The 27457-nt window shown below is 36.9% G+C and overlaps 1 protein-coding gene across 1 annotated transcript in view; it reads right to left on the reverse strand.

The window, feature by feature from the left end:
- Positions 1-2248: 2248 nt before the first annotated feature.
- The window catches only part of MTPN (myotrophin), a 55833-nt gene continuing 30624 nt past the window's right edge, over positions 2249-27457 (reverse strand). The window contains exons 2-4 of the mRNA XM_070423967.1: positions 22178-22291; positions 20871-20954; positions 2249-5414 (exon numbers count right to left, since the gene is read on the reverse strand). Coding sequence (XP_070280068.1) covers positions 5328-5414; positions 20871-20954; positions 22178-22291 — 285 coding nt within the window. The 3' untranslated portion in view covers positions 2249-5327. The remainder of the gene's footprint in view (positions 5415-20870; positions 20955-22177; positions 22292-27457) is intronic.

Below are 27457 nucleotides of genomic sequence, written 5' to 3' on the forward strand. Positions count from 1 at the left end.
AGAAGCCAGAGGGACACAATTAAGTGGCTGCAGCAATCCAAGTGGCCTGCTGTTGGGGGAAAACCCCAAAAGTCTGCAGTCAGAATTGATTCCAAAGAACTGACATGTGGCCTTATTCAAATTCATAAGAGTTTTAATAGGAGAAACTTACATGGGCAAAGGGCAAAGCAGCTGCACCCAGTGATGGCGGGCAGGACAATCCACATCCCTCCCAGTACAGGGTCCCTTTTTAAAGGGGATATTAGGGGTTAATAGCAAAACCAGACGGCAGGTAGTTGTATTGACCTCCTGAGAGAACAATGTATCACTATGTTAAAGGAAAAGTTAAAAGATAATATCAGGCAGTTATTATACTCTATCCAGTGGTTCTCAACCTTCCTAATGCCTCGACCCTTTAATACAGTTCCTCATGTTGTGGTGACACCCAATTTCATTGTTACAAATTGAACATAATTAAAGCATAGTGATTAATCACAAAGACAATATGTAATTATATGTTTTCCGATGGTCTTAGGTGACCCCTGTAAAAGGGTCGCGACCCACAGGTTGAGAACCGCTGTGAGTCAGGTACTATTATTTTGGGTGGCATTCCGTCTTTGGGGTAATTAGCCAAGAGTGAGGATACAGAATTAAACAGTCCCCAAAAAAGTTAATCTCCCAGGCGCCTTGGCTGCTGGAGCCATACTGCATCTCTAAAGTGAGCTCCCCTGCACCTGCGATGTAGCAAGCCCGAGAGGAGACTCATGACGCTTCTCCCCAAATTCCTGCTGTTTTCCTCACCCTCCTTTGGAATTCAAGGAGCGGACTTGGGCAGGGCCTAAATGTCAGGAATTCAGCTGTGCGTGGGGGCTGTAACCCTGGACTATGGAAATAGTGTCCACAGCCAGGTGAGAGGACATCCTACAGAGAAAAAGCCCTGATAAAAGTGAGGGGTTATTCTCACCAGTGTCCAATCCTTGGACCCACTGTTACATCTTACCCTGACTTCTTTTGCCCTGAACATAACTTTGAATATCATCTTGAGATTTTCTTGGGGGTCTAGAGCTCAGGACTTGGCCTGAGTCTTACCGTCTCCCATGTTAAAGGATTCCACTTACTTTCTAGGAAGCTAGCCTTGATGATGTCCTACTTACAGGCTTTTTGACCATTGGTTTCTCCCTTTATGGTCTGTACACTGGTTCTCAAACTTGGGTGTACATCAGAATCACCTGGAGGGCTTGTTAAGCAGACTGCTGGACCCAGCCCCATAGTTTGGGTAGGACCGGGCTGGGCATTTCGATCAAGTTCTCAGTTTATGGTGATATTATTAGTCCAGGGACCATCTTTTGAGAATCACTGGCAATGCAGGAGGAAAGAAACAAAATCTTGTAACCATCTGATACATTGTGCTGTGTGAAAGTCCTGCGATGGCTGCTCTCTAATCACCAATTTCGCAGTAACTCACCCTTAACTCTTTCTTTCCTATAGATGTGCTTACCATCAGCAGATACTGGTCTTCTCTTCAATTATATAAGGGGGCTCTGTCCCCTTTAACACATATTTAGCCAGACTTCAATACTTTTATAGACCTCAATTCTTAAAACAAGAACTTCAGTGTTTATAACCTTTTTTGTGGACACTCCCACCTACAACCACACATTCTACCTGTGTGTACTCTTCTGTTGACCACATGAAAGTTCTGAAAGAGCTTTTGCTGTATTTTAGCATCTGTACATATTTTTGGACCATTTCAAAGTAAACTACACAATAGTCTTGGATTATCAACAAGATTACAATAGAATCACAAATTTTACCTACAATCATGTTCAGTTTTGAGGTTTAAAGTGGTTTAATGTTAAATCAGAACATTTATACTGAAAAAACATACCCTATAAAAGTGCTCAGGGTCAAGTGAGTTTTGGAAAAAATGGTGACCCTTCAAGGACGGTGCAACTTACATGAGCACATGAAAGATCGATCAACTTTAACGGTTATTTAGACCCTGGTGACCCAGGCTGTGCTGGTTGCCTTGTCCCTTGTAATGGACCCAAAATTTATAGCAAAGCCATTTGTATCAAGAGCAAAACTTCCCAATGAGCAGCCAGAATTAAATCGTTCCTATGTCTTATTTTTCTTTCCACTGGAAGTGTGATTCAGGGAGAAAATTTAGATTAATTACATGTTTAAGTTGATCAAAGTACTGGTTCAGTTGTGAAGACTGGAAAAGGGAGGCGATAGTAACTGAGGGAGAAAAATGGCTTCCAACATGTTAGCTGTAGCACAATTCAAGTTTATTCCATTTGTTCTTGCAACACAAAACTTAAACACAGTATTAGTTAGCATTCTGATGTACATGAACTAGCATAATGTGAGAAACCCAATTGTGTCAAAAGTATTACATTGTGGAAAAAATGAACTCAAATATATCAAAATGCACAAAGCATTAGTCTTCCTCTGTTACTGCTTAGAAAGATATGATTGTTTCTCCATTTACAAAATAGAATCAGGACAATTTAAATTCTTTAAATTTTGCATGCAAAAACACTGCAACTGCTTATGTAGGAGGGCACTCTCACCAGCTTCTATACACAATCGAGTATGCAATATTTCATGGAAGAAAACAGCAGCTTAATTGAAGTGTTAGGGGAAAAAAATCAAATACGTACATACTGATTTGAACTCCATTATTTGAGAAAAAGAATCAATGAATAATGGGGCTACTTGCTTGCAGCTTCCACACACTGAACCACCTACCTCCCCTTCATGCCCCACTGGGTTTAGAAGGTGAGCTATGCATAGAAGAACTACTTGGTTTACTCAGGTGCTGTATTTGAACTGTAAGTCTATAGATACCAGTCTGAAGCTGCAAGGGAGAATTTGTTAGTATACTAATAGCATAGTAAACACTCGGGTGTTTTTATACACCTGTTTTTAATTGCTATAGTGCATACGAAATGACTGACTTAATACAAAACTACAGAACATGCAAGGTTTTTGCTGAGATGTTAAATATTACTTCAGTGGAGAAAAAAAACGTACTTAACCTTTCACTAATGCATGTAGTACCAAAAAAGCAGACATGGTTTTAACTTCCTTTACTCAAATATGAACATTAAGTGTTGTGAATTTTTCTGCCAAGTGGTTCAGAAATACATTATAAATAACCTAGTTAAAAAAAAAAAAGAAATTGTAAACCATCTTGGCCAGTCTAGTCTATGTTTACATGTTATTTTCTCAAGCAACTGCTTCATAATTATGGGGTTTACAAAAAGACTGGGAAAGAAGAAGGCGCAGTAGCCTCCACTGCATCACAGGGAACACAGGGCAAACTGTACAAAGTCACCTGGCTTCTGCACCGGTGACTGGGAAGCAGACCAGGGTCAGGAATGATAGGACAGTGCACTCTCTGCAACAGCCAACTAGAACAAAACACGGAGGACGCGACGGTAAAACTGTGCAGAGGGCAATCCAAGCCTTTTAGATCACGTTATGCCAAGAGGTGAAAACAAAGATTTCAAAACACCTTGTTGATGGTTAAAGACTGATAGAGTGCCCTCCATCTCCAATGAGGATGGCTCCAGGTTTCAGTTCAGTGCGGTCATGAAGTACTGATTACTGACTTTTACTGTAACAGGCTGCATTAAGGCAGCAGAATTAGCCAAATGTACAGGGATAGGCTAGTTTTAAGTGAAAAAAGCCACAGGATAAAAAAGGGTTCATGGGGAAAAGTACACACGTACACACACACACACACACACACACACACACACTAACCAACCAATCAGCAACTGATCAATAAGACTTATTAGCCAGGCTGACGGTTCTTTGATAGTTTAACTTTGCTGTCGAATGCTACATTGCCTTAAAAAACCATCCATAATTCTTTATTATCCACAATCTGAATACTAGTCCCTAACCCCCCGTTTTTAAAAATTTGAGGTACATTTAGTTATTGCATGACATGGCTAAGGAAAAATCCTAATATTTTTAGAAAGCTTAAATGGGTGGCAGGTCAAAGGAATCTTAGTATTTTAAATGCACAACAGCAAAATTTAAGGGTATATGCTCTAATTAGTCATACTGCTCAAGAAATAAACATTTGAAAATGTGTCTAAACATTTTCTGCAGGTCATAATTATTTTAGGGCTGTATTTAAGGGCACAGAGTACATCTTGAAAGTGTCACACTTTATATGATGCATGACTTAGAAAAGAATAAAAAATATACTGTGCAGGTGGGCTGGCCTATGTTCAGCAGAAGTTTATCAATAGCTGGGGAACTTGGTAACAAGCATATTTTTGAAGAGGTGGGGGTTAAATTTGTCCAAATAGTAAATCTCACCCCAGTGATAGCTTTGGTGCAATAAGTAATCAGCATTCAAGATGGGTCAAAGAGACATTCCAACAATGTTCCTTGTTCTCCACACATAACCGGGGCCAATCCATTCAAATAGCAAATGAAGAAAACTATAGGTACGAAGACAACTGTTCTCTCTTTGTATGATACTAACAGGCTTATGGCTATGATTCTAGTTTTACATCCCCTTTTACTACCAGCAAAGTTTAAAAGTGTTTCAATGTTATATAAGTATTTGAATCTAGAGGAGAAAAATTTATGCATACTGGAATGGTTTCTCCTATAGACTTCCAAAATTTAAGATTTTATAAATAAAACTAGTCAGTTTTACCTAAAGATACATGAAATCCATGTGAAAGGGGAGAGGAAATCCAAAGTTCAGGCATCTAGCAATTTAGGTGTGCCCCATCTCACCTTCACTGAGCTTTCGCGTAAAGGCGGAAAGTCACTGAGGCAAGATTTGGTCACCAACCACAGGCAGCGATCTTCACTACACCAGGAGATTCCCCAGAGTGCACCTTAAGGCAGAAGGCTAGAGCTAATTGCTTATCTCAGCACCCTAAGTTTACATCACAGCAGCCACTACTGCTCACACAGTTAGGGCTACCGATTATGTAGAGTTGGCCTTTGTATAATCAGACCCTCGACACAATCTAATTAATGAATTAGCTAGGGAGCTGAGAAGGTCAAATGTTACCGTATGTGTCTTTGCTCTCCCTTGGGTATAATCTGTGTATTTTTGGAAATGGAAAAGAGGCTGACTTGATCAGGAGGCTTTGTAAAAGCCTGATTGTAGTTTTTGCCTCTCCTCCAAAACATTGGTTTTTGTTTTTGTTTTCTGGTAGTCTGATTTGTTATGAATTTCTCTCTCCCCTCACCCCTCCTAAAGTATTTAGCTGAAGAAGCTGGCAGATAGAGAGTGACAGACAGACAGGCAGCAGTGTGAGGCCACAGGAGAGTCATTCTTCCAGAGCTGTCAGCCCATCCATCCATCACTGAAGTAGGGCTTTGATTGCCTGGTTGTCAGTGGCTTCAAAAGCAGTTAGTCCATCTGGGCCTTTCACAGTCTTATCAGCACCCTGGAAAAGAATGGGAAAAGCCTTTATCATTAAATGAGCCCACAACTGAGAGAAGAGAACGAGACTAGATTACTCGGTATCCGCTAGTGTTTATACCTAGAATTAAAAAATTCTCTTACTTAAACAGAGTTCATCCTATTGAAGAAAAAACCCTAAACACTTGGCAAAGTTATAGATTAAGTTATAAAAATGTCAGATTATTTTTCAGGCACTAGAAATTGTAAACTACACACACAACTTGCCAATAACATTGGCAACGACTGGCTTTTATTTATACTAGCATGTATTTGCCCAATTAATTAACCTTTAAAAATTAATACCCCTAGGTGTAGTATAAAATCTCTTTTGCTAAAAAAGAAAGTATCATGGTGACAAAATTATCTTTCCCCTCTCTGCAACTTTTTGGAGAGTAGACCTAAGTGTTACGCACATTATTTCTAAAAATCTGGGGCTTACAAAACTTTTATTTTAGACAGAGTCCTAAAGAACACATGTAATACTGATCATTATTCTTATAAACACTTAGCAGTGAGTGGCTGGGACATGGCTAGGAAAGGGGCTCTGTGACGCACTCTGGGGATGAAATGCTCTCCAGCCTGCCTCAGTGCTCCTGGAGGCTGCTGTTCTGGATCATTTAGTTGCAACACGCTATTTTAGGTTTGAGAATGTGGACCTATACCTTTGTGTTCACCCACTGTTTTAAATCTGTCGTCTTTACTAGGATAAAAGTTCCATGGGAGCAGGAACCGTGTCCCCAGTGCCTAGGAAAGTGCCCAGTGCATGGTAGCTGAATTTGCTCCCTGAGCCTCTTTAACTACCAGAGACAGCATTATTCCCCCATTGAGGGTTCTCTTTGCTAGCTCCACCCAACCAGGATTCAGTCACCAATTAGTCTCTAGCATCCTTGCCAAATCTCATTATTTGTTCTTAAGGCCTAACCTATAGAGCTGACTAAACTTGGCATAGGTGGTCCTTTAAAGACCAACTCTAGTCTAACTCAGCAGTCTCTTCTCCCATTAATCTTTCTATGCTTCAATCCTATGGAATTTCTCACCATTTCTGAACATACCATGTGCCACACCTTTATACATGCTGGTTCCCAAATGGAATGTCTTACCCCCTTTCCCTGGCAAATCTATTCAATCACTCAACAAACATTTACTGAATGTTTGATGTGTAGACATTGTAAGGGACGGGAGAATCAAAGAAAAACAAGACAATCTGCCAGCATGGCTGGTGTGGGAGACAGACAAATCAACCAGTATGAATCAGTGGGATGAGAACAATAATGGCGTTATGCACCATGATGAATGGCCTGTAACGCAGAATGGGATGTGATAAAGGGTGTAACAAAGAAAGTCTTTCTGGATGAGGCAATGCCTGCCCTGAGTCTTGATGAGTAAGTACAATATGATTAGGTAAATCAGGAAGGAGATGACGACAGATTCTAGGAAGTGTGAAATTATTACAAAGTCCTCTTCAATATGATCTTAAAAGTCTCCATTTCCTCATTTTCTAACTTAACTGCTTTATGGAACACATGGAACTCATTGCTAAGTGGGAGAGAAACCTGTAAGAACTTCAATGTGGTAAATCCTCCAACACAGGTTAAATGACAATAATTGCGATCATTGTATTCAAAACAAATTCATTTTGATAGTTTTTATAATTAGCACTGTACTATAATTCTGCATTAACACAAAGTTAAATAGTACAGTGGACATATGTTGCTTTTTCAGCTTCCAGAGTTCATTTCCCTTCTTTTGGAAACTGCATCCTAATTTCATTTTGAGGAATCATTTGTCCCATTGTGTGGACTCCTGGGAACATTTTTTCATAGAACTAGATGAATAGTTTCCTTGTTGTGCAAAAACTTTTTAATTTGATGTAGTCCCATTTGGTTATTTTTTCCTTGCCAAAGGAGATATATCCAACACATTATTACTAAGAGCAATGTTAAGAGTTTATTGCCTATGTTTTCTTCTGTGGAGTTCTATGGTTTTGAGTCTTAAATTTAAGTCCTCAATTCACTTTTTTATTCTTGTATATGGCAAGAAAATGATCCAGTGTCATATTTTTGTGTCTGTCCAATTTTTCCAACACCACTTAATGAAGAGACTGTCTTTATTCCATTCAATATCTTTGCCTTTGTCATAGATCCATTGACAATATAGGTGTGGGTTTTTTTCTGGGCTCTCTACCCTATTTCATTGATCTATGTGTTTGTTTTTATGCCAGCACCATGCTGTTTTAATTACTATAGCCTTGTACTAGTAGTATAGTTTGCTATCAGGTAGTGTGATCCCTCCAACTTTGTTCTTTCTTCATTGCTTTGAGTATTTGAGGTCTTTTGTGGTTCCATATACATTCTAGGATTATTTGTTTTAGCTATTTGAATAATGTCATTGGTATTTTGATGGGGATTGCATTGAATCTGTATATTGCTTTGGGTAGTATGGATATTTTAACGATTCAAGAGCATGGTATATGCTTCCATTTACTTGTATCCCCTTCAATTGCTTTCTTCAGTCCTACAGTTTTCTGAGTACAATTCTTTCAACTCCCTGGTAAAATTTATTCCTAGGTATTTTATTCTTTAATGCAATCGTAAGTGGGATTGCTTTCTTAGTTTCTCTTTCTGATAGTTTGTTATCGGTGTATAAAAATGCAACCAATTTCTGAACATTAATTTTGTATTCTATTTTACTGAATTCATTTATTAGTTCTAATAGTTTTTTAAAAATTATTATTATTCCTCACCTGAGGATATTTTTCCCAATGATATTTAGAAAGAGTGGGAGGGAAGAATGAAGAGGGAGAGAGTTCTAACAGTTTTTATGTTTGGATTCTTTAGGGTTCTCTCTATATAGTATTATATAATCTGCAAATAATTGGTTTTTCTTCTCTTCCAATGTGAATGTATTTTCTTTTTCTTGTCTGTTTACTGTGGCTAGGACTTCCAATACCAAGTTGAATGTAAATAGTGAAAATGAACATCCTTATCTTGTTCCTGATAAGGAAAACACTTTAGCTTTTCACCATTAAGTATAATGTTAGCTGTGGGTTTTTCATATATGTCCTTTATTATGTTGAAGTATATTCCTTCTATCCCCACTTTGCTGACAGGTTTTTATCATAAATCAATGCTGGATGTTGTCAAATGCTTTTTCTGTATCTATGGATATGATTTTCACCCTTCGTTTGTTATGTATCATAATAGTTTTGTGGATATTGAACCAACCTTGAATAAATCCTACTTGATAATGGTGTACTATCTTTTTAATGTATTGAGGAATTCAGTTTGCTAATATTTTGTTGAGTATTTTTACATCTATGTTCATCAGGGATATTGGCCTATAATTTTCTTTTTTTGTAGTGTCTTTGTCTGGTTTTGGTATCAAGTTAAGGCAGGCCTGTAACGTAAGTTTGGAGTCTTCCCTCTTCAAATTTTTGTAGTAGTATGGGCAGAATAGGTGTTAAGTCTTCTTTGAATGTTTGGTAAAAGTCAAAGCCATCTGACCTAGCACTTGGTTTGTTGGGAGTTTTTTAATAACGAACTCAATTTTGTTAGCAGTTACTGGTCTGTTCAGAATATCTCTTCCTGATTTATATGTTTCTTCCTGGAAGTATGTATATTTCTGGGAATTTATCAATTTCTGTCATGTTGTCTAATTCAGCAGTTGCCAACCTTTCGGATCTCGTGGACCACCAGTTGGCGACCGCTGGTCTAATTTATAGGCATATAATTGTAGTATTTCCTTATAATGCTTTGTATACCATGGTGTTGGTTGTCATGTCTTTCATTTCTGATTCTATTTGGGCATTCCTTTTTTCTTCTTAATGAATCTGGCTAAAGTTTTACCAATTTTGTTTATATTTTCAAAGAACCAGGTTAGTTTCATTAATCTTTTCTATTTTTTTTGCCTCTATTTTGCTTGTTCTGATTTTTATTATTTCCTTTCTTCTACTCACTTTGAGTGTTGTTGTTTTTTCTAGTTCTGTAAGGTGTAAGGTTAAATAGTCTATTTGAGATTTTTGTTGTTTCTTGAGGTAGGCCTACGTTACTAAATTTCCGTTAGAACTGCTTTCACTGTGTCCCACAGCTTTGGAGTCATTGTGTTTTCATTTTCATTTTTCTCAAGAACTGAAAACAGTTCTTCCTTGATCTCATTAACCCATTCATTGTTCAGTGACATGTTGTTTAGCCTCCACGTCATTGTGTTTTTCAGTTTTCTTCTTGTAATTTAGTTTCATATCATTGTGATTGGAGAAGATGCTTGGTATGATTCCAATATTCTTAAACTGAGACTTGTTTTCTGGCCTAATGTGATTTATCCTGGGAAATGTTCCATGTGCACTCGAAAAGAATGTATATTCAGAGGCTTTTAGGTGAAATGTCCTAAAAATATCAATTAAGTCATTCTTATCTAATATGTCATTAACACCGCTGTTCCCTTGATTTTCTGTCTGGATGACCTATCCATTGATGTCAATGGGGTGGTAAAATCCCTTATTACTATAATACATATATTTCTCCTTTATGTCTTTCAATATTTATTTTATATATTTAGGTGCTCCTACACTGGGTGTGTAATGTTAATGAGAGTTGATCCTCTTTAGATTAACCCCTTTATCAATACGAAATGCCTGTCTCTTGTGATAGCCCTTGTTTTAAAGTCTATTTTGTCTTTAATACAAGTATTGTTTTCTCAGCTATTTTTTCTTTTCCATTTGCATGGTAAGTCCTTTTCTATCCCTTTACTTTCAGTCTGCATGTCTTTCAATCTGAAGTGGGTCTCTTGTAGGCAGCTCATGAACTTTCATTAAAAAATCAATTTCCATTAAAGATAATTATTGATAGGTATGTACTTTATTGCCATTTAATTGTTTTCTGATTGTGTAGTTTTGTGTTCCCTATTTTCGTGTATGTTGATGACTTTCTAGTGTAGTATTTGGACTCCTTTCTCTTTATTCTTATAAATTTCTTATAGGTTTTTGGTTTGTGGTTACCATGCACTTCATATTTATCAAACTATGTTTTTAGCAGTCTATTTTAACTTGATGGCCACTTAGTTCAAACACATTTTTGTCATTATTTACTTTTTTTGTGTTTGTGTGTATTTCTTAATTTACTGTTGTAATTACATAATTTTCTGACTTTTGCCTTTTAACCTTTGTACTGTAGTAGGTTGAGCCACTGATTTTTACTATTTGCCTTTGTCGGTGAAAGTATTTTTATTTCTATATTTTCTTATTCATATTTTTAAATCTTTTTTATTTAAATAAGTCCCTTTAGCATTTCTTGTAATGCTAGTTTAGTGTGATTAATTTCTTTACATTTCTTGTCTAAGATACTGTAACTCTCTGTTGACTTTAAATGATAAATAGCCTTGCTGGGTAATCTTGGTTGTAGGTCTTTGCTTTACATTATTTTGAATGTTTCATGCCAATCTCTTCTGGCCTAAATGTTTCTGTTGCAAAATCACCTGACAGTATTATGGGAGCTCCCTTGTATGTAACTAAACACTTTTCTTTTGTTCCTTTAAAATTATCTGTCTTTAATCTTTGACATTTTAATTAATGTGTATTGGTACGGGCCTTTTTGGGTTCCTCTTATTTAGAATTCTCTGCACATGAATTCCCTCTAATGAGTCTTCATTTCAGTTATTGTATTCTTCATTTATACGTGGTTTTTTATCTTTGTTGAAATTCTGAGTTCATGTATTCTTCCCCTGAGTTCATTGAGCATCCTTATAATCAGTGTTTGGAACTTTGTATCTGGTAGATTGCTTGTCTCCATTTTGTTCTTTTTTGAAGTCTTGTTCTGTATTTTCATTTGGTACATGTTTGTCTCCTCATTTGGCCTGACTCCCTGTGTTGTTTCTATGTATTAGGTAGATATGCTTATTCTATTCATCTTAGCAGATGTCCTATGAGGCCCAGTGGCACAGTCTCCCTGTTCACTCGAGGCAGTTGCTTCAGGGCATCCCTTATGTGGGTGTGTGCACTTTTCTGATGTAGTTGAGCCTTGATTTCTGTTGGCACATCAGTGAGTGGGATTGACTCTCAGGCTGACTGGCTGTGAGGGCTGTTGGTGACTACAGCAGACAAGCTGTTGTCTGGGGGCTAATCCCATGGCGCGGGAGGCTTTACTGGGGTTCTGGTGCCAGCCAAATCTGCCTTTCATGTGTGTGGATGTGGAGGTGGCTGGGTGGTGTCGTCTAAAGCCAGCTACTGGGTGTGTTGTTTCTAGAGCCTCTTAGGAAGAGCTCTGGTGCAGGTCAAGATCAACTGCTGTTTGTGTCCAGCTTAGGGTGACCAGTAGGAGCTACAAAGTAATCTGAAGAAGGCTGCTGCTTGTGCTTGGAGGTCCTTGTGAAAGGCTATGCTGTACTGAGGTACCAGGCTTGAGACCCTTTGGTGGGCCCCATGATATGAGATGAGTCAATTCAGTTTTCCTCCATATATCTCTGGTGCTTTTTGAACTGCTACCCTTGCAAGCTTAGGGTAAATTTGTGAGCCACCAAATCTTTGCATGGGTCCCTCAAGAGGAAAAATACTTGGGACTCTAGTAGCCCTACATATCACTGTGATATGCAATCCCTGCTGCTTTTCACATCCAGATGTCATGGGGCTCCTCTTCCCAGCACTGGTGCCCCAGGCTAGGGCTGGGGTCCCTGCTCCTCAGGGGGGACCTCTGCAACCCAGATACACATCCAATTCTTAATCCCCACACGAAGGGTGTGACACCTGCTTGTTCTGTCTCCACCCCTCCTACCAGTATCTACATGGCTTCTTCCTTACATCCCTCATTATAGGGTTTCTGTTTAGCTAGTCTTCAGGTGGTTCTCAATGACAGACATTCTAAAATTTAGTTGTAATTTTGATGTGGTCATGGGAGGAGGTGGGTACAGAGTTTACCTACTCTTCCATCTTAACCCGAACAGTATTACATTTGATTCTCAATTCAAAGAGCAAAATCCGCACCAATGCCACTTTGAGGATTTGATAATGCTGGTGGTATTTGAGAGGGGTATTCATGTGTTATCATTAAATGGCTGTATGAAGTTTTTTAATGTAGCACAGATAAAATATTGAACAAAACATGAATGCTATCAGATAAGGTTTTTTCTACATTTTCTTAACAGACTTTTAGTATTTTTTACTCTAAAGCAGGGATTGGGAATGCCTGGCCTGCAGGTCGTATAAGGCCTGCAAAATTATTTGGCCTGGCCCTGCCAAGGCATTAGGAGTTAATTAAATGTTTGACTAAATAGAGCAGGTTAATTTTGAAGTTGATAATTTTGTATGGCCCATGAGTGATCTTATAAATATCCAAATGGCCCCGGGCAGAAAAGAGGTTCCCCACCCTTGCTCTATAGCAATTGTATATAAGATGTAAACATTTTGACTTATTGTAAAAGAAAGGCACTGAGTAAACTTTTGTTCTGTACACAAGCAGGAACAGTAACTAAGAGTGGTGTGAACTAGCTATGAGTCAATAAAATAAATGTTCAATAATCAGTGGTCAACTGTGGAGAACAGTATGGACTTTCCTCAAAAAACTAAAAATGGAACTACCATTTGACCCAGTGATCCCACTTCCAGAACTATATCCCAAGAAACTAGAAACACCAATCAGAAAGGATATATGTACCCCTATGTTCATAGCAGCACAATTTACAATAGCTAAGGTTTGGAAACAGCCTAAGTGCCCATCAGCAGATGAGTAGATTAAAAAACTGTGGTACAGCCCTAATCGGTTTGGCTCAATGGATAGAGCGTCGGCCTGCGGACTGAAAGGTCCCAGGTTCGATTCCGGTCAAGGGCATGTACCTTGGTTGCAGGCACATCCCCAGTAGGGGGTTTGCAGGAAGCAGCTGATCGATGTTTCTCTCTCATCGATGTTTCTAACTCTCTATCTCTCTCCCTTCCTCTCTGTAAAAAATCAATAAAAAATATATTTTTTAAAAAAATAGAAAACATAAAAGATGTTTCTAAAAAAAAACCAAAAACAAAACAAAAAACAAGAACAAAAACAAACTGTGGTACATCTACACAATGGACTACTACGCTGCTGTAAAAAGGAGGGATCTCCTACCATTTGCAACAGCATGGATGGAGCTGGAAAGCATTATGCTAAGCGAAATAAGTCAGTCAGAGAAAGATAAATATCACATGATCTCACTCATTTGTAGAATATAATGAACAACATAAACTGATGAACAAAAACAGATCCAGAGACAGAGAAGCATCGATCAGACGCTCAAAGCTCAGAGGGAAGGTAGGAGAGGGTCGGGGTAAGGGGGAGAGATCAACCAAAGGACACAGACACCAGGAGGGTGAGGGGGCAATGGGGGATAAGGACACATATGTAACACCTTAATAAAGGAAAAAAATTTAAAAAACTAATCAGTGGTTATATATATATATACACACACACATATAGTTGTTGTAAGGTTACAGTAGAGACTTTCTAAGAAGAAAAACTCTTTGACAAAGTGTGAAACGGAAAGAATGGAAAACAAAAAGCAAAGTTTTCCTTTGGACTTTCCTGTTGTATATAACCAATGACAATTTATAATAATTTTAATATGCTGTCATTTTTTAAAAATTTAAAACAAATTATAATGTTTTAAATCGAAAATTTCAATTCATGAGATTTTGATTCTTTCATTCCTTTCTATTTAAAACAGCGGTTCTCAACCTGGGGGTCGAATGACCCTTTCACAGGGGTCGCCTAAGACCATCGGAAAACACGTATATAATTACATATTGTTTTTGTGATTAATCACTATGCTTTAATTATGTTCAATTTGTAACAATGAAAATACATCCTGCATATCAGATATTTACATTACGATTCATAACAGTAGCAAAATTACAGTTATGAAGTAGCAACAAAAATAATTTTATGGTTAGGGGTCACCACAACATGAGGAACTGTATTAAAGGGATGCGGTATTAGGAAAGTTGAGAACCACTGATTTAAAAGAATTCTTGTTCTTTCTTATATAGAGAGTGGTATGTACTTTATAAAGGATGGAATATAAACACACTAAACATAGCTTATCTGTCTAAATTCTAAATTGTAGCATGTAGCAAACTTAACATCTTTAAAACAGTGATAACAGAAGTAAACATTTAAATATTTCTCCTTTCCCCACAATATGCTGCAATGAATTATTTAGAAATGGTTTTCCCCCTTAGGGAACAAGGATACTTGACTTCTTAAAATCCTTTATTACCCATTATATAAATTACAAGGCATTACATAATTTATAAGGAATTTTAGTATTATAGAAATTTTGATATATATTAATACTACAGGAAATGCCTAACATGGTAATATATTAAATGCTACAGGGACTACTATTATTTCTCTTAGGAATGATCTCTTTAATCATGGAAACTAGATTATGATATCAAATGATATATGTAGCTGTGAAAAATAAAATGAATTTTGGACTTATAAAAGTCCACTGGCTAATATCATAGTTAAAGAGTAGCATTCTATGATTAACCCTTTGCACTCCGAACCATTCTGGACATTGGCTACCAGCTACTGGACGCTACTTTGCGGCAGAAACGTGCATTTACAGACCCTCGTATTATTTAGCATAATTTTGGAACCAAGTAACGTATTATAATGATACTGGACTTATATGAATTGGGTGACATCGAGGAATGTATATTTGCAAAAAAAACAATATTTTATTGTTTATAATTTTGTACAGTATGATAAGTTTTGTAACACTCCCCAATATGCATTGCAGGCTGATTAGTGCATGTTTGACAGTAATAAGTGGTTTGACGCCTGCCACCAGGTGTTTTCCTGTTAGAACACACAATGCAGTCCCGTTTTCTTTGTCCCACACCGGGAATATGTAGTTTATTGTTTAATCCGACACAAAACCTGCTGCATTTCTTGTATATATCTTAGTAATTTTACGATATTTTGATTTAATTTCTTGTGCCATTTCAAGATAAAACTTCAGGGAAACATGCATGTCTCAAAAAGTTGCGTTGAAATAACTCAATTCCCTGTAACCACTAATAAACTGCAATGTCCCCTGAGAGGGGACATCCGAGTGATATGCTAGAATTCCGATGTCCCCTGAGAGGGGACAGCGGAGTGCAAAGGGTTAACTTTCTTTGAAATAATGTAATCATGCAAACCTTCTATTACTCAGGTATCTGAGGTTTTAACCAAGACCAGTTCAATAATTAACAATGAAAATTCCATATCTTGTTTGGCTACATTAATTGATAATAAAAATTTTCAACAAATATGCACTAGCATAGTCTAGTAAAAGCATCCAGAACGATACACATTTTTACCACTGAGGGTTAAAGTTGTGAAATGCAAAGTAACTGTGAGCTAGAAGAGGGGTCAGCAAGTTATGGCCCAGATGTTTGTTTTTGTAAGTAAAGTTTTACTGGAATGCAGCCAAGCCCATTCATTTCTGTATTGTCTATGGCAGCTTTAGAGCTACAGTGGCAAAATTATGACAGAAACCATATGGTTGCAAGATTGAGCCTAACGCTCTAAAAAAAAGTCTGCAACTTCTGAACTACAGAGTATTTTATACCGCCTTTTAAGTTTTCCTTTTACTGCAAAAACTTCCCAATTAAGATTTTCTAGGGTGGAAAAAAGGAAGCTTATTGAGCTTATAATTTAAAATGACATGTTCTTACACTCTACTTACAAGCTGCTTGGCCTTTTTACTGACTGCTATGCTGTTCGGTTGTCACTTCTCTGTCTGTTTCATACTCCAACTTGGGTTTCTTCCTCCTCTGCTACTGCTAAATTTCCCAGGATGCTTCTTGAGCCTGTATTTTTACTTGTTTCATCTGTCTCCTTTCCCTTTTCTCTTCTCACTAGTTTTATTAATGTGTTTCACGTACTCTGGATTTGGTGAAAGTACCAGAAACTTTGATCATCCTGCTTCCATCTTATACATTATTTAACAATTCTGTAGTTTTAGCTTATTTAAAAAAACTTTAGTGTTTTGCATTTTGATATTTGTTTAGACTTATTCACATACTAATTTGCCTATGATCCTTCTTGCGTCTCACCTTTCCCTCTGGGTTTATTTTGTTTCTGCCTGAAGTGCAACTAGCTCCTTCACTTGTTTGTTGGTCAGGGGCACTAACCACTATTGGATTTGGAGCAGCCTTGGATCAGATTCTACCTTTTGTAATAAATATCCTCTTGCTCATGTTAGGAAATGCTTTCTATAACCCTATCCCGCCTGCTTTCTGTTTCTCAAGGATTCATTATAATTTCTTATCTAGAACCCCTTCTTATGGTTCAAACCAAATATTGATTCATTCATTTTAAAAACATCTTTTCTGTGGTTGGGAGGGAAAGGATACACTGGCATGTGCTCACACCTTGAAGTGGAAGTCCCACATATGTTGTTCTCTACATTACTAGCTCACCAATTAAAAATCAGCCCAAATTACACATGTTCAACTTCTCATAACTGTTTCTGACAGTAATTAACCTCCCTGAGAAAAATAGTTTCCTTATCCATTAAATGGAGATGAATATACCTATGTATTTGGATTGATAAAAATTAAAGGAGATTATATACACGAAGTGCTTAAAAAATATTACATAGATGTTAGGTTCTTCTTTTGCTATATGGATAATTAAGAATTAAAAGTTTTACATTCTTGTGTCATAAATTCCATTTTCCGCTGCATTAAATTTTAAAAATAGCCCAGTAAATATTACATAGTTTAATTTCAAATATTCTACCAATCTTCTTTTTGTTTTTGTGATTTCTCTCCCCGCCCCCGCACTAGTTGTAATCATACTGAGTTCTTAAATTTCTGTTTATTGTTTTGGCTTTTTTTTCCCCTATGCTACTCACATACCACCCGAATAATATACTAAGAATATCAGTGAATCTGGTAAACTTCTTAAACTAAATACTTTTTAAATGAATTTATAATACACAAGTATTCTATTTTTGATAAAAAGAATAAACTAGATTTTATAATATAAACATTGATTTTAATGTTAAGACACTGAAACAGCTTCATTTTAGCAACTATGGATTTTTTAGAGTACAATCAATTTTTAAAAAAAATATATTGGTTAACAAAACTATAGGGTATCCATTAAAGAAGCTTATGCAATAATAAAATGAAAGTAATAAATTTTGAAAAAGCAGAACTAAGTTTTATTAGGCTGCTTTTATAAAGGTTAAAAAATGTCATCTAAAACAAAAAACAGCTCTACAAGATTAAACTTGATCTATCAATAGAGCCATCTTTGAATGTCCCTGACTTAGCTACAAAAATCAAGGGTCAAACACACGCTAAAGAACAAAATTGCCGGCACCAAGTAAAAGAAAAAAATATAAGCTAGTTAAGAGTCAGACACCTCAACTTACTACCAATAATTTAGCAACGGAGTACATATTTATAGTGATCCTTCTGGGATAACATATTGCCTTCATACAAATCAAGCTTTCCTTTTAACAATGACTTAGAACATATTTTGGCAATAAGGGATAGAGAACAATGAATGGTTTGGGTCCTCTCTAGCATAAGAATAATTACGTCTTCTTTTGTTTGGCCCACAGGAAGGAGAGGCATATCAGAAAGAAATAGTTTGAGCATGTTTAGAGGCATCTCATTTAGTAAATGGCCAGAGCCTAAGGACCTAAGCTAAAAATGATCCCACGGAGGTTTTTATTTTCAGACAATTTCACCCTTGACAGGGTAGAAAAACATCATGGAAAGAGGTAATTTCTTTTTGTTTTTATTCTGACTTATGAATTTATTTATTTTTAACTGAGATAAAAGACATGTAACAACTATATTAGTTTAATTTTATATTTGTACATATTGTGAAATGATTATCAGAGTAAGTTTAGTTACTTCCCATCCATTACTTCTCATCTTTACAAATTTTGTGTGTGATGGCAACTTTTAAGATTTACCCTCTTAGCAACTAAAACTTTCAAATATACAACAGTCTTGTTAACTGTTTCTTTTACTATACACTTAGCAGGTAAGTTGAGGCCAGGGTAATAAAGCCCATTTTGAGGAAGCGAGCTTACAGGTAAAAAAAAAGAAATCAGATCCTGGTCCCATGGCTTAAGCACAGGGTCAGGCAGTGCCTCAACTGTAGAATTATATGCATCAACAAGATCTCCTTAAGCCTATCTGAGCTGGGGTTAGTAACTTGCAATACAAAGAGTCCTAACTAATATAATATATGGGAAATTATATAAATCTTTCATAAACTGTACATCAATATTTGTAGCCTGTGACAATGGTAAGCAAAAATAATCCTCTAGGGATGAAATTATCTAGGAGTTTACAAAGGGACTTTTTAATCTTTTCATGAATATGGGGGGAGGAATAGACAATAAGGAGAAAGACGGTGACTGGAAATCTTTGTGAGCATATCCTACCACAGATACTGAATCTATTAGTGGCAAGAAATATTATTTCCATTTGGCTTTAAGAGAATTAGCATGTGTGTAGTAGCTAAAAATTACTGTTGATATTTACCAAAATTCCCCCAAAACTCATAAAACAACCACTACACATTTAAACAAATCCAGTAACTGGGTTTAACATGAAGCTATGGGTAAAAACCCTGAGTTTTCAAGGACCTGAATTAACTACTTTCAGAATCTTTAAAAGTTCTCAAAGTATTACGAGACAAATGTGCTACCTTCTTTCCCAATTTTACTGAAGCATAAAATCCTCTTCAGTCTTAGTTATAATAAAAGCTTATTTATTAAACACGAATGTACCGGGTATGGTGACAAAATGCTTTTACTCATTTGATTTCTATTTCTTTCAGCAGGGCTTTATTTTAAAATACCAAATGAAATGTTATAAATAACACTTTCTAGAGTATAGCCATAAAATAAGCTTGCGATTAATACTGGTGCCTTATTTTTTTTTTTTTATTTTATTATTATTTTTTTTTTATTTTTCGCTTAAAGTATTACAAAGGGTATTACATAAGTGTCCTTTTTTCCCCCCCGCCCTTGACAAACCCCTACCCTCCCTTCCCCCCCAGTGTCTTATGTCCATTAGTTATGCTTATATGCATGCATATAAGTCCTTCGGTTGATCTCTTACTCCCCTCCCTCCTGCCCCCCAACTCTCTCTGGCCTTCCCACTGCAGTCTGACAATCAGTTTGAGGCAGCTCTGCCTCTGTATCTATTATTGTTCAAAAGTTTGTAATGGTCTTTATTATCCATGAATGAGTGAGATCATGTGGTATTTTTCCTTCATTGACTGGCTTGTTTCACTTAGCATAATGCTCTCCAGTTCCATCCATGATGTTGCAAATGGTAGGAGTTCCTTCTTTTTAACAGCAGCATAGTATTCCATCGTGTAGATGTACCACAGTTTTCTAATCCATTCATCTACTGATGGGCACTTAGGCTGTTTCCAGATCTTAGCTATGGTGAATTGTGCTGCTATGAACATCTGGTTACATATATCCTTTCTGATAGGTGTTTCTGGTTTCTTGGGATATATTCCTAGTAGTGGGATCACAGGGTCAAATGGGAGTTCCATTTCCAATTTTTTGAGGAACCTCCATAACTGGTGCCTTATTTTATTAAGATTTGTCTCCCAATATTTGCAGGTCCTAATACAGCTAAATGGTTGCAACTGGTGCATTAATTCGAGGCTGGGTTTGGAGCTCCATCTAAGAATTTATAATAACAAAGATAAAACACTGGAAAACTCCAGATTTACCATGATCTAAGTAACATCAAGAAACCAGATGACTTGGAGAGCATCTAATTCCTAACAGTAGCAAAATTACAGTTATGAAGTAGCAACAAAAATAATTTTATGGTTGGGGGTCACCACAACATGAAGAACTGTATTAAAGGGTCGCGGCATTAGGAAGGTTGAGAACTACTGCTTTAGAGCAAACTGCCTCTAATACTCTTCCCAGTATGTATTCTTCTCAGTATGTACTACAGAAAAAGAAGTTTACAAATTTTAAACCAGAGCCACTCAAGGTGTGATCTGTAAACAGTTACTAGTCCACAACATTTAACTTTTTTTCCCCCAGCAAACTATTTGATTTTAGAGAGAGACATCGATTTTCTGTTCTACTTGTTCATGCATTCATTGATTGATTCTTATATGTCCCAACTTTGGCACATCGGGATGATGCTTTAACAGAGCTACCATGCCAGAGCTGGTCACAGCAACTATTCAACAACTATTCTTGATTATGGAGACTGTGTTGTTTTATATTGTAGCCCAAGGTTCTTACCTATTACCAACTAGTAACAGTTTGTGGACCAGTTATTTTGGGCTATAAAATTCTAGACCTAAATTTTAGATATTACTAGTTTTCTGTCCCTGAGGCCAAACAAATAAATTAACCAAATACTTAGCTGAAACAGTCACGCAGAAGTGGAAAGGCAATAAAAAGTAACAATTGACCTCACCTTCGACAGAAGCAATTTCACACAGGAAACGTGACCTTCATAGACAGCAGACAGAAGGGGAGTAATATGATGTTTATCTGGAGCCTGTGAAATATTAAATAAAGAGATAAAACCACCTTATCCATTTTTCATTTCTTCTTTCTAGATGGAATTAGGAAACACTTGTGAATATTTTAAAGTCAATGTTTACCTATTTGCCTTTCTATCCAAAATCACTGTATAGGTACACATCTCTAGCCTCTGGAGAGCTGCCCTCTAGAGCAGTAGTTGCCAACCGGTAGTCCGCGAACCACTGGTGATCCGTGAGGTCTGAAAGGTTGGCGACCGCTGCTCTAGAGGCCCAAGCAAGGTTTCTCTTTGGGAGTCTGCAAAGTGAAGTGGAGGGAGCAGGGGCTTTGACCCCAGCTCAAACCTTGGCTCTGCCACTTACTGTGTGACTAGGTATAATCTCTCTGAGCCTTACTCCCCACTAATATAGAAATGCCATTGAGGTGAAGGAAAGAACATAGCCAATGAAAAGATTGCCACAGCTCAGCCAAGTGACTTGGTGTCCCCTGAAATGTGAGAAGTTCATCTCACTTGCTGTCACAGTTACTTAAACATTTTTCTAAAACTCTGAAATGCAGAAGCCACAGAAGGAAAGAGTCGGGAGATGGCTGCTTCTGTCTGACCACTTGTTTACTGACCTCTGTCAAAAAATGCACTATACAGTGGGTCCTTGACTTACGAGTGTCCCGACTAATGAGTTTTTCGAGATACGAGCCGTCTTGGCCAATTTTTTGCTTTGAGTTGCGAGCTAAAATTCGGGTTACAAGCCAGCTTCAGATACCCCACTGCTAGTTGACGAAGCGAATGTCACAGTGAACGCCACATCAGCCCAGCGTCACGTGTCTCACTCGTTCACTTTTTGATTTGACATATGAGTAATGTGAGTTACGAGCTCGGTCACGGAACGAATTAAACTCGTAAGTCAAGGCCCCACTGTATTTACCATGACTGCAGGGTCCTGTGGTCCACTGGCAGATAGCATTTGCTACCTACAGGTGGTGCAACTCTCAAGTTGCATTAGAACTTGAAAGGCAGCAGCCAAAGGGAAACATCCGGATCCTCAGCTTGAAAGTCGTTTTGTTTGCTTATTGTTTAAAATCCAAACTATACATTTCTAAGTTACAGAAATTATGATATAATTTCAGACTGTATTATTTAAAATGAGGTTTCCACAAGAACTATTTTATACATCTACATAAAATAATTACCCAAAGCATACAACAAGAATTTTTTCTAGAATGACAATGTTCCTCACATACATTAATATCTGCTCCTTTCAGCAGCAGAAACTCCAGGATTTCAAGCTGCCCACAATCTGCCGCATAATGAAGAGGCTTCCTTCCACCTTCTAGAGTCCGGTTGACATCTTCTCCCTTTAAAAGAAGCCAAAGGAAACAGTATTTATGTGGACGGTAGACTGAAGGAGGGAAGGTGCTTGATATTTTTACTTTCATAAAGCTCTAAGAATTTCATGAAATATTTGCATTTCTTGCAAAGTGAAGTAACCAAAAACTTGAAATTCTGCACAGTTTGATAGTAATTCAAACCATGATTAGTCAAGCTAAAAACAAGCAATAATGCTAAATGTAATGAATATACAGTGCTCCATTTCTAAGAAATTCAATCAGCATAACGTCAAGAGGTGGCCACATGAAACTGATGAGTTCAAATACTGACTTTTTTACACATATCACATGACATGTATTTTAATTCTTCAAAGAAAAAGCATCACTACTTTGATGGCATCGGCCATTATCACAAGGTAATCAGTATTAGCTATTAAGAATTCATTTCATTCACTCACTCAACATTTACTCAAGTCCTATTGTATGGTAAGCACTGTACACAGGAGACAATGGTGAGCGAAATCAGACGTGGCTTCTGATTGCACAGAGATTACCATCTAGTGTAATCACGTTTAAATGTATTTCAAAATATAACTGCTATGAAGGAAAGGAACTCAGTGCTACATGAATATTTTTCAGAAGGAATATGACGATCTTGGTGATGGACAGGGGGTGGGTAGTATCAGAAGATGAAGTTAAGGCCTCAAAAATAGTTTTCATTCATTGAGGATTAACAGAGATTCTAACAATAATAAATATAATTACCTTCTCTGCCAGCTCCTACAGTTTGGCACTGTGCTACATGCATTATCTCTAATTTTTAAATAATTCTAAAAGGAGAAAATCTCCACTTAACGTATGAAAAGTCTAAAGCTGAAAGAAGTCAAATAACTTTTTAATGTGGTTCAGTTAGTAATAGTGATCTAAACCCCAAAAACTACCACATTGCCTCCAATTCAGTATTCGCCCTCCTCCCCTTTTAAAAATATGTTTTTACTGATTTTAGAGAGAGGAAGGGAGGAGAGAAACATAGATCAGCTGCTTCCTCCACATCCCCTACTGGGAATTGAGCCCAAAACCTGGGCATAGGCCCTGACAGGGCACCGAACTGGTGACCTCCTGGTGCATGGGACAATGCTCCACCAACTGGGCCATACTGGCTGGGCCTCTTTTTATCTTAAGGAAAATTCAGACTTTACAGAGTAGCAAAATGTCTGAAAGAATTTATTTTCTTAACTACAGTATTATTCATCTAGTTTGGTTTAGTCAACTCATCAAGCCATATCCTCAACTGAGATATTCAGAACTCATTTTATAGCTATTATGAGTTTTTCTTTCAAACATACTCTATATGGACACAGTCTATTACATGCTTAAGATCACTGGAGACTGGATTACTCCCAGTTAACTCCAACTCTACCACTTAGTTGTGGGACCTCAAACTATTTTCTAAATCTGTTTCCTTATCTGTAAAATGGGAATGAAAATACTTATATCTCACAGGGTTTTAGTGCATCATTAAAGGAGATAATTCATGCAAAGTATGTAACACAGTACCTGACACAGGGTAAAACGTAAAAGATTAACTGCTTTCTGTGGGTCCCTGATGTTGACTTATACTGGTTTTAAAAGACTATCCAAACTTGTTTCTACCTCACAGAGGAAATATAAACAAAGAAATTATTCAATGTAATAATACTTTATATTTAGAAACAAATTTAAATAGTAACAGCAATTTGATGTACCACCTTAGTCTTTATTCACAACTGCAGAAATGTGAGACTCTAAAGATAGATGTTGCTTAAATGATTCACAGACAGAAGTAGTTTAATTTTCATTATTTTTCATTATTAACACTTCCTTTCCATTACTGATATTAGCTGGATAGGTCTTTTCAGTGAATCAAAGCGAAGAAATGCAGTTCTTGCAGTGTGCAATCTATAGGATAACTTTGTGAAAATCTGACAGTTTCCTTCTCTATTTAGTACAAGCATGCAAAATGCATACAAAAAGGAGCTGTTGTGTTTAAACTTTATCCTTTATCCCTGCAGACACTGACTTTATAATTCTTATTTTAGCAGACAAAAAAAAAATGACTGCTTTAAGTTACTGACTGAAAAGAAAAGATCCTCTTCAGCAGGGCCTTAGCAAAAGCAGTACTTATGGAAAAATCTATAGTATTAAATGCCTGTATTAGAAAAGGAGAAAGGTCTCAAATAAATGATCTTTGTACATTTCACTTTCAGAAAGTAGGGGGAAAAGGTATATGGAAATCTCTGCAGCTTCTGCTCCATATTGCTGTGAACCAAAAATGCTCTAAATGATAGTCTATTTAAAAACAACTGAATCCAAAGTAAGCAGAAGGAACGAATAAAAATCAGAGCAGGAACCAATGAAATGGAAAACAGAAATAAAAGCTAATTCTTAGAGATCAAGACACTTGATAAATCTCTAGCCAGAACGAGTGGTGGGCCACAATGCAATATACAGATCATGTATCACGGAAATGTACACTTGAAACCTGTATGAACCTGTTAACCAATTGTCGGCACAGTAAGTTTAATTTTAAAATAATTAATAAAAAAAAAGTGAAGATGCAAAGAAACTTCCAAGCCCCAGATGGACAAGAAAAAAAGGATAATAACAATTCTACACATTATTCCAGAAAACGGGAAGCATCCAACTCATTCCATGAGATTAGCATCACTTGGATTCCAAAATAGGACAGAGATGTTATAAGAAAAGGCCACCACAGGCTAATATCTTTCATGAACACAAATTCTGAATAAAATTTTAGCAAACAATCCAAAACTATATAAAAAGGATAATATGCCATGACCAACTCAGATTTATCCCAGGAATACAGGTTGGTTAAATATATGAAAAGTCAACCAATATAATCCACCATTTGAACAAAGTAAAAAGAACCAAAACAACCCATATGATCATCTCAGTAGACGAAAAGGCATCTGACAAAATCCAACATCTATTGCTGCTAGAAACTCAGCAAAGAAGTAAAAGAGGGAAATTTCCTTGGCCTAATAAGGGTTTTCTACATAAAAACTACAACTAACATTATACTTAACTGGTAAAGAATCGAATGTTTTTCCTCTAAAAATCAGGAACAAGTTATCTGTTCTTACCACTTTAGTCAATGTTGTACTGGAGATTCTAGCCAGTGCAATTAGGCAAGAAAAAAAGGGGGGGGGGGGGGATCCGTTTTGAAAAGGAAGTAAAACTGTCTATGCAAATGACATGATCGTCTATGCAGAAAATCCAAAGGAATCTACCAAAAAGCTACTAGAATAAGTAATTTTGGTAATGTTGTAGAACAAAAGATTAATATACAAAATCAATTGCATTTTATACTAGCAACGAATAATTGCAAATCCAAGCTAAAAACAGTATTTATAACCTCATTCAAAAATATAAGACAATTTAATAAATCTAACAAAAATGTGAAATACCTATACACTGAAAACTACTAAACATTGTTGAGAAAAATTAGAGAGGATCTAAATAAACAGAAACGTACCATGTTTGTGGGTTAGAAGTCTCAATATTGTGAAGATGTCAATTCTCCTCAAATTGATGTGTAGATTCAATGCAATACCAATCAAAGCCCTAGCAGGTATTTTTTAAGACATTAACAAACTGACCCTACATTTCATATGGAAACAAAAACAATGGAGAATAGCCAAAACAACTTTGAAAACAAAACAAAAAACAAGTTGGAGGGCCAACACAAACTGATCTCAAAAATTATTAAAAACTGCAGTAATCAAGAAAGTGTGGCATTGGCATAAAATTATAAACTATTCAAACTAATTTATAGTGACAGAAAGCAGATCTGAGAGGGACTATGAAAGGGTACCCTCAAGTGATGGATATGTTGTTCATTCTCTTTTTTTTATTTCATTGATTTTTTTACAGAGAGGAAGGGAGGGATAGAGAGTTAGGAACATCGATGAGAGAGAAACATCAACCAGCTGCCTCCTGCACATACCCCACTGAGGATGTGCCCGCAACCAAGGTATATGCCCTTGACTGGAATCGAACCCAGGACCCTTCAGTCCACAGGCCAATGCTCTATCCACTGAGCCAAACCGGTCAGGGCTGTTGTTCATTCTCTTGATAGTGGTGATGGTTCACAGGTGTGTACATGTCAAGACTTAACAAACTGTATACTTTAAATATCTGCAGTTTGTTGTATTTCAATTATACTTCAATAACAAATTTCTGTGGCTCTATTCTTACACCAAGGTTGTGGGTTTGATCCTAAGTCAGGGCACATATAGGAAACTACTAATGAATGTACAACTAAGTGGAAGAACAAAACAGATGTCTTTCTCTCAAATCAAAGTACTCTGATGGCTATTCATTTCTCCCAGAGGATCAAGTTTAAACAACATAGTTTAGGACATATGGAATGATCTAGCCCATGATGACCTTTCCAAATCTCACAGCATTTCTACCCCCTAAGGGCCTAACCTTTATTTAGCTAGCTCTTACTAATTCTTCAGAATCAAGCTTCTCCTAGAAATAAAACTTCTCCTAGAAAATCATCTCTAATCACCTCAACTTTGAGAAATGTGATCCTCACAGATAAGTACTTTGTACTTTCCTGTGTCATAGCACATAGCATTCTACTCAAACTGCCTGCATCTGTATTCTCTATGGACATGGGTCAGGAACCATGCCTCCATTATTTACTTTTGCATCTCCAGTGTCTAGTATAGTTTGTGACATATAGTAAACATTTATGTAATAGAAGCTTTTTGACTGAGCAAATGGTGAAGTTGCTCAAACAATAGACTTGGAGGTCACACATGAGATCTTCCATTTCAACCTAACACTGTTATCTAGTAATAGCAGTAGTAACTTGAGATCAATGATGTTTACCAATGTAGAGAGCATGCATGACAATTTCAGGTTTTCAGCAGTAACTTCAGTGGTGGTGGTGAAACAGAAAAGGAAGATAATGCTCTATCTAGTTCCTTTCTCCTTACCCTCCATCCATATTCTAGGCATTAGGGACATTACCAAAGGAAGTTAGACACCTATTCTGTAATTTTGATTCTAATTTCATGAGACATTACCAGCTAGACAAAAATCTCATATTAATTTTGTCTCCCAGATTCTGGGGCTAGGGAAGAACAATTCCAACAGGTTCCTTAGCATTACATGACAATC

The sequence above is a fragment of the Myotis yumanensis genome, unplaced genomic scaffold (genome assembly GCF_028538775.1).
Source record: "Myotis yumanensis isolate MYYU_CA2020_CCGP unplaced genomic scaffold, mMyoYum1.0.hap1 SCAF_9, whole genome shotgun sequence".
Lineage (NCBI taxonomy): Eukaryota > Metazoa > Chordata > Mammalia > Chiroptera > Vespertilionidae > Myotis > Myotis yumanensis.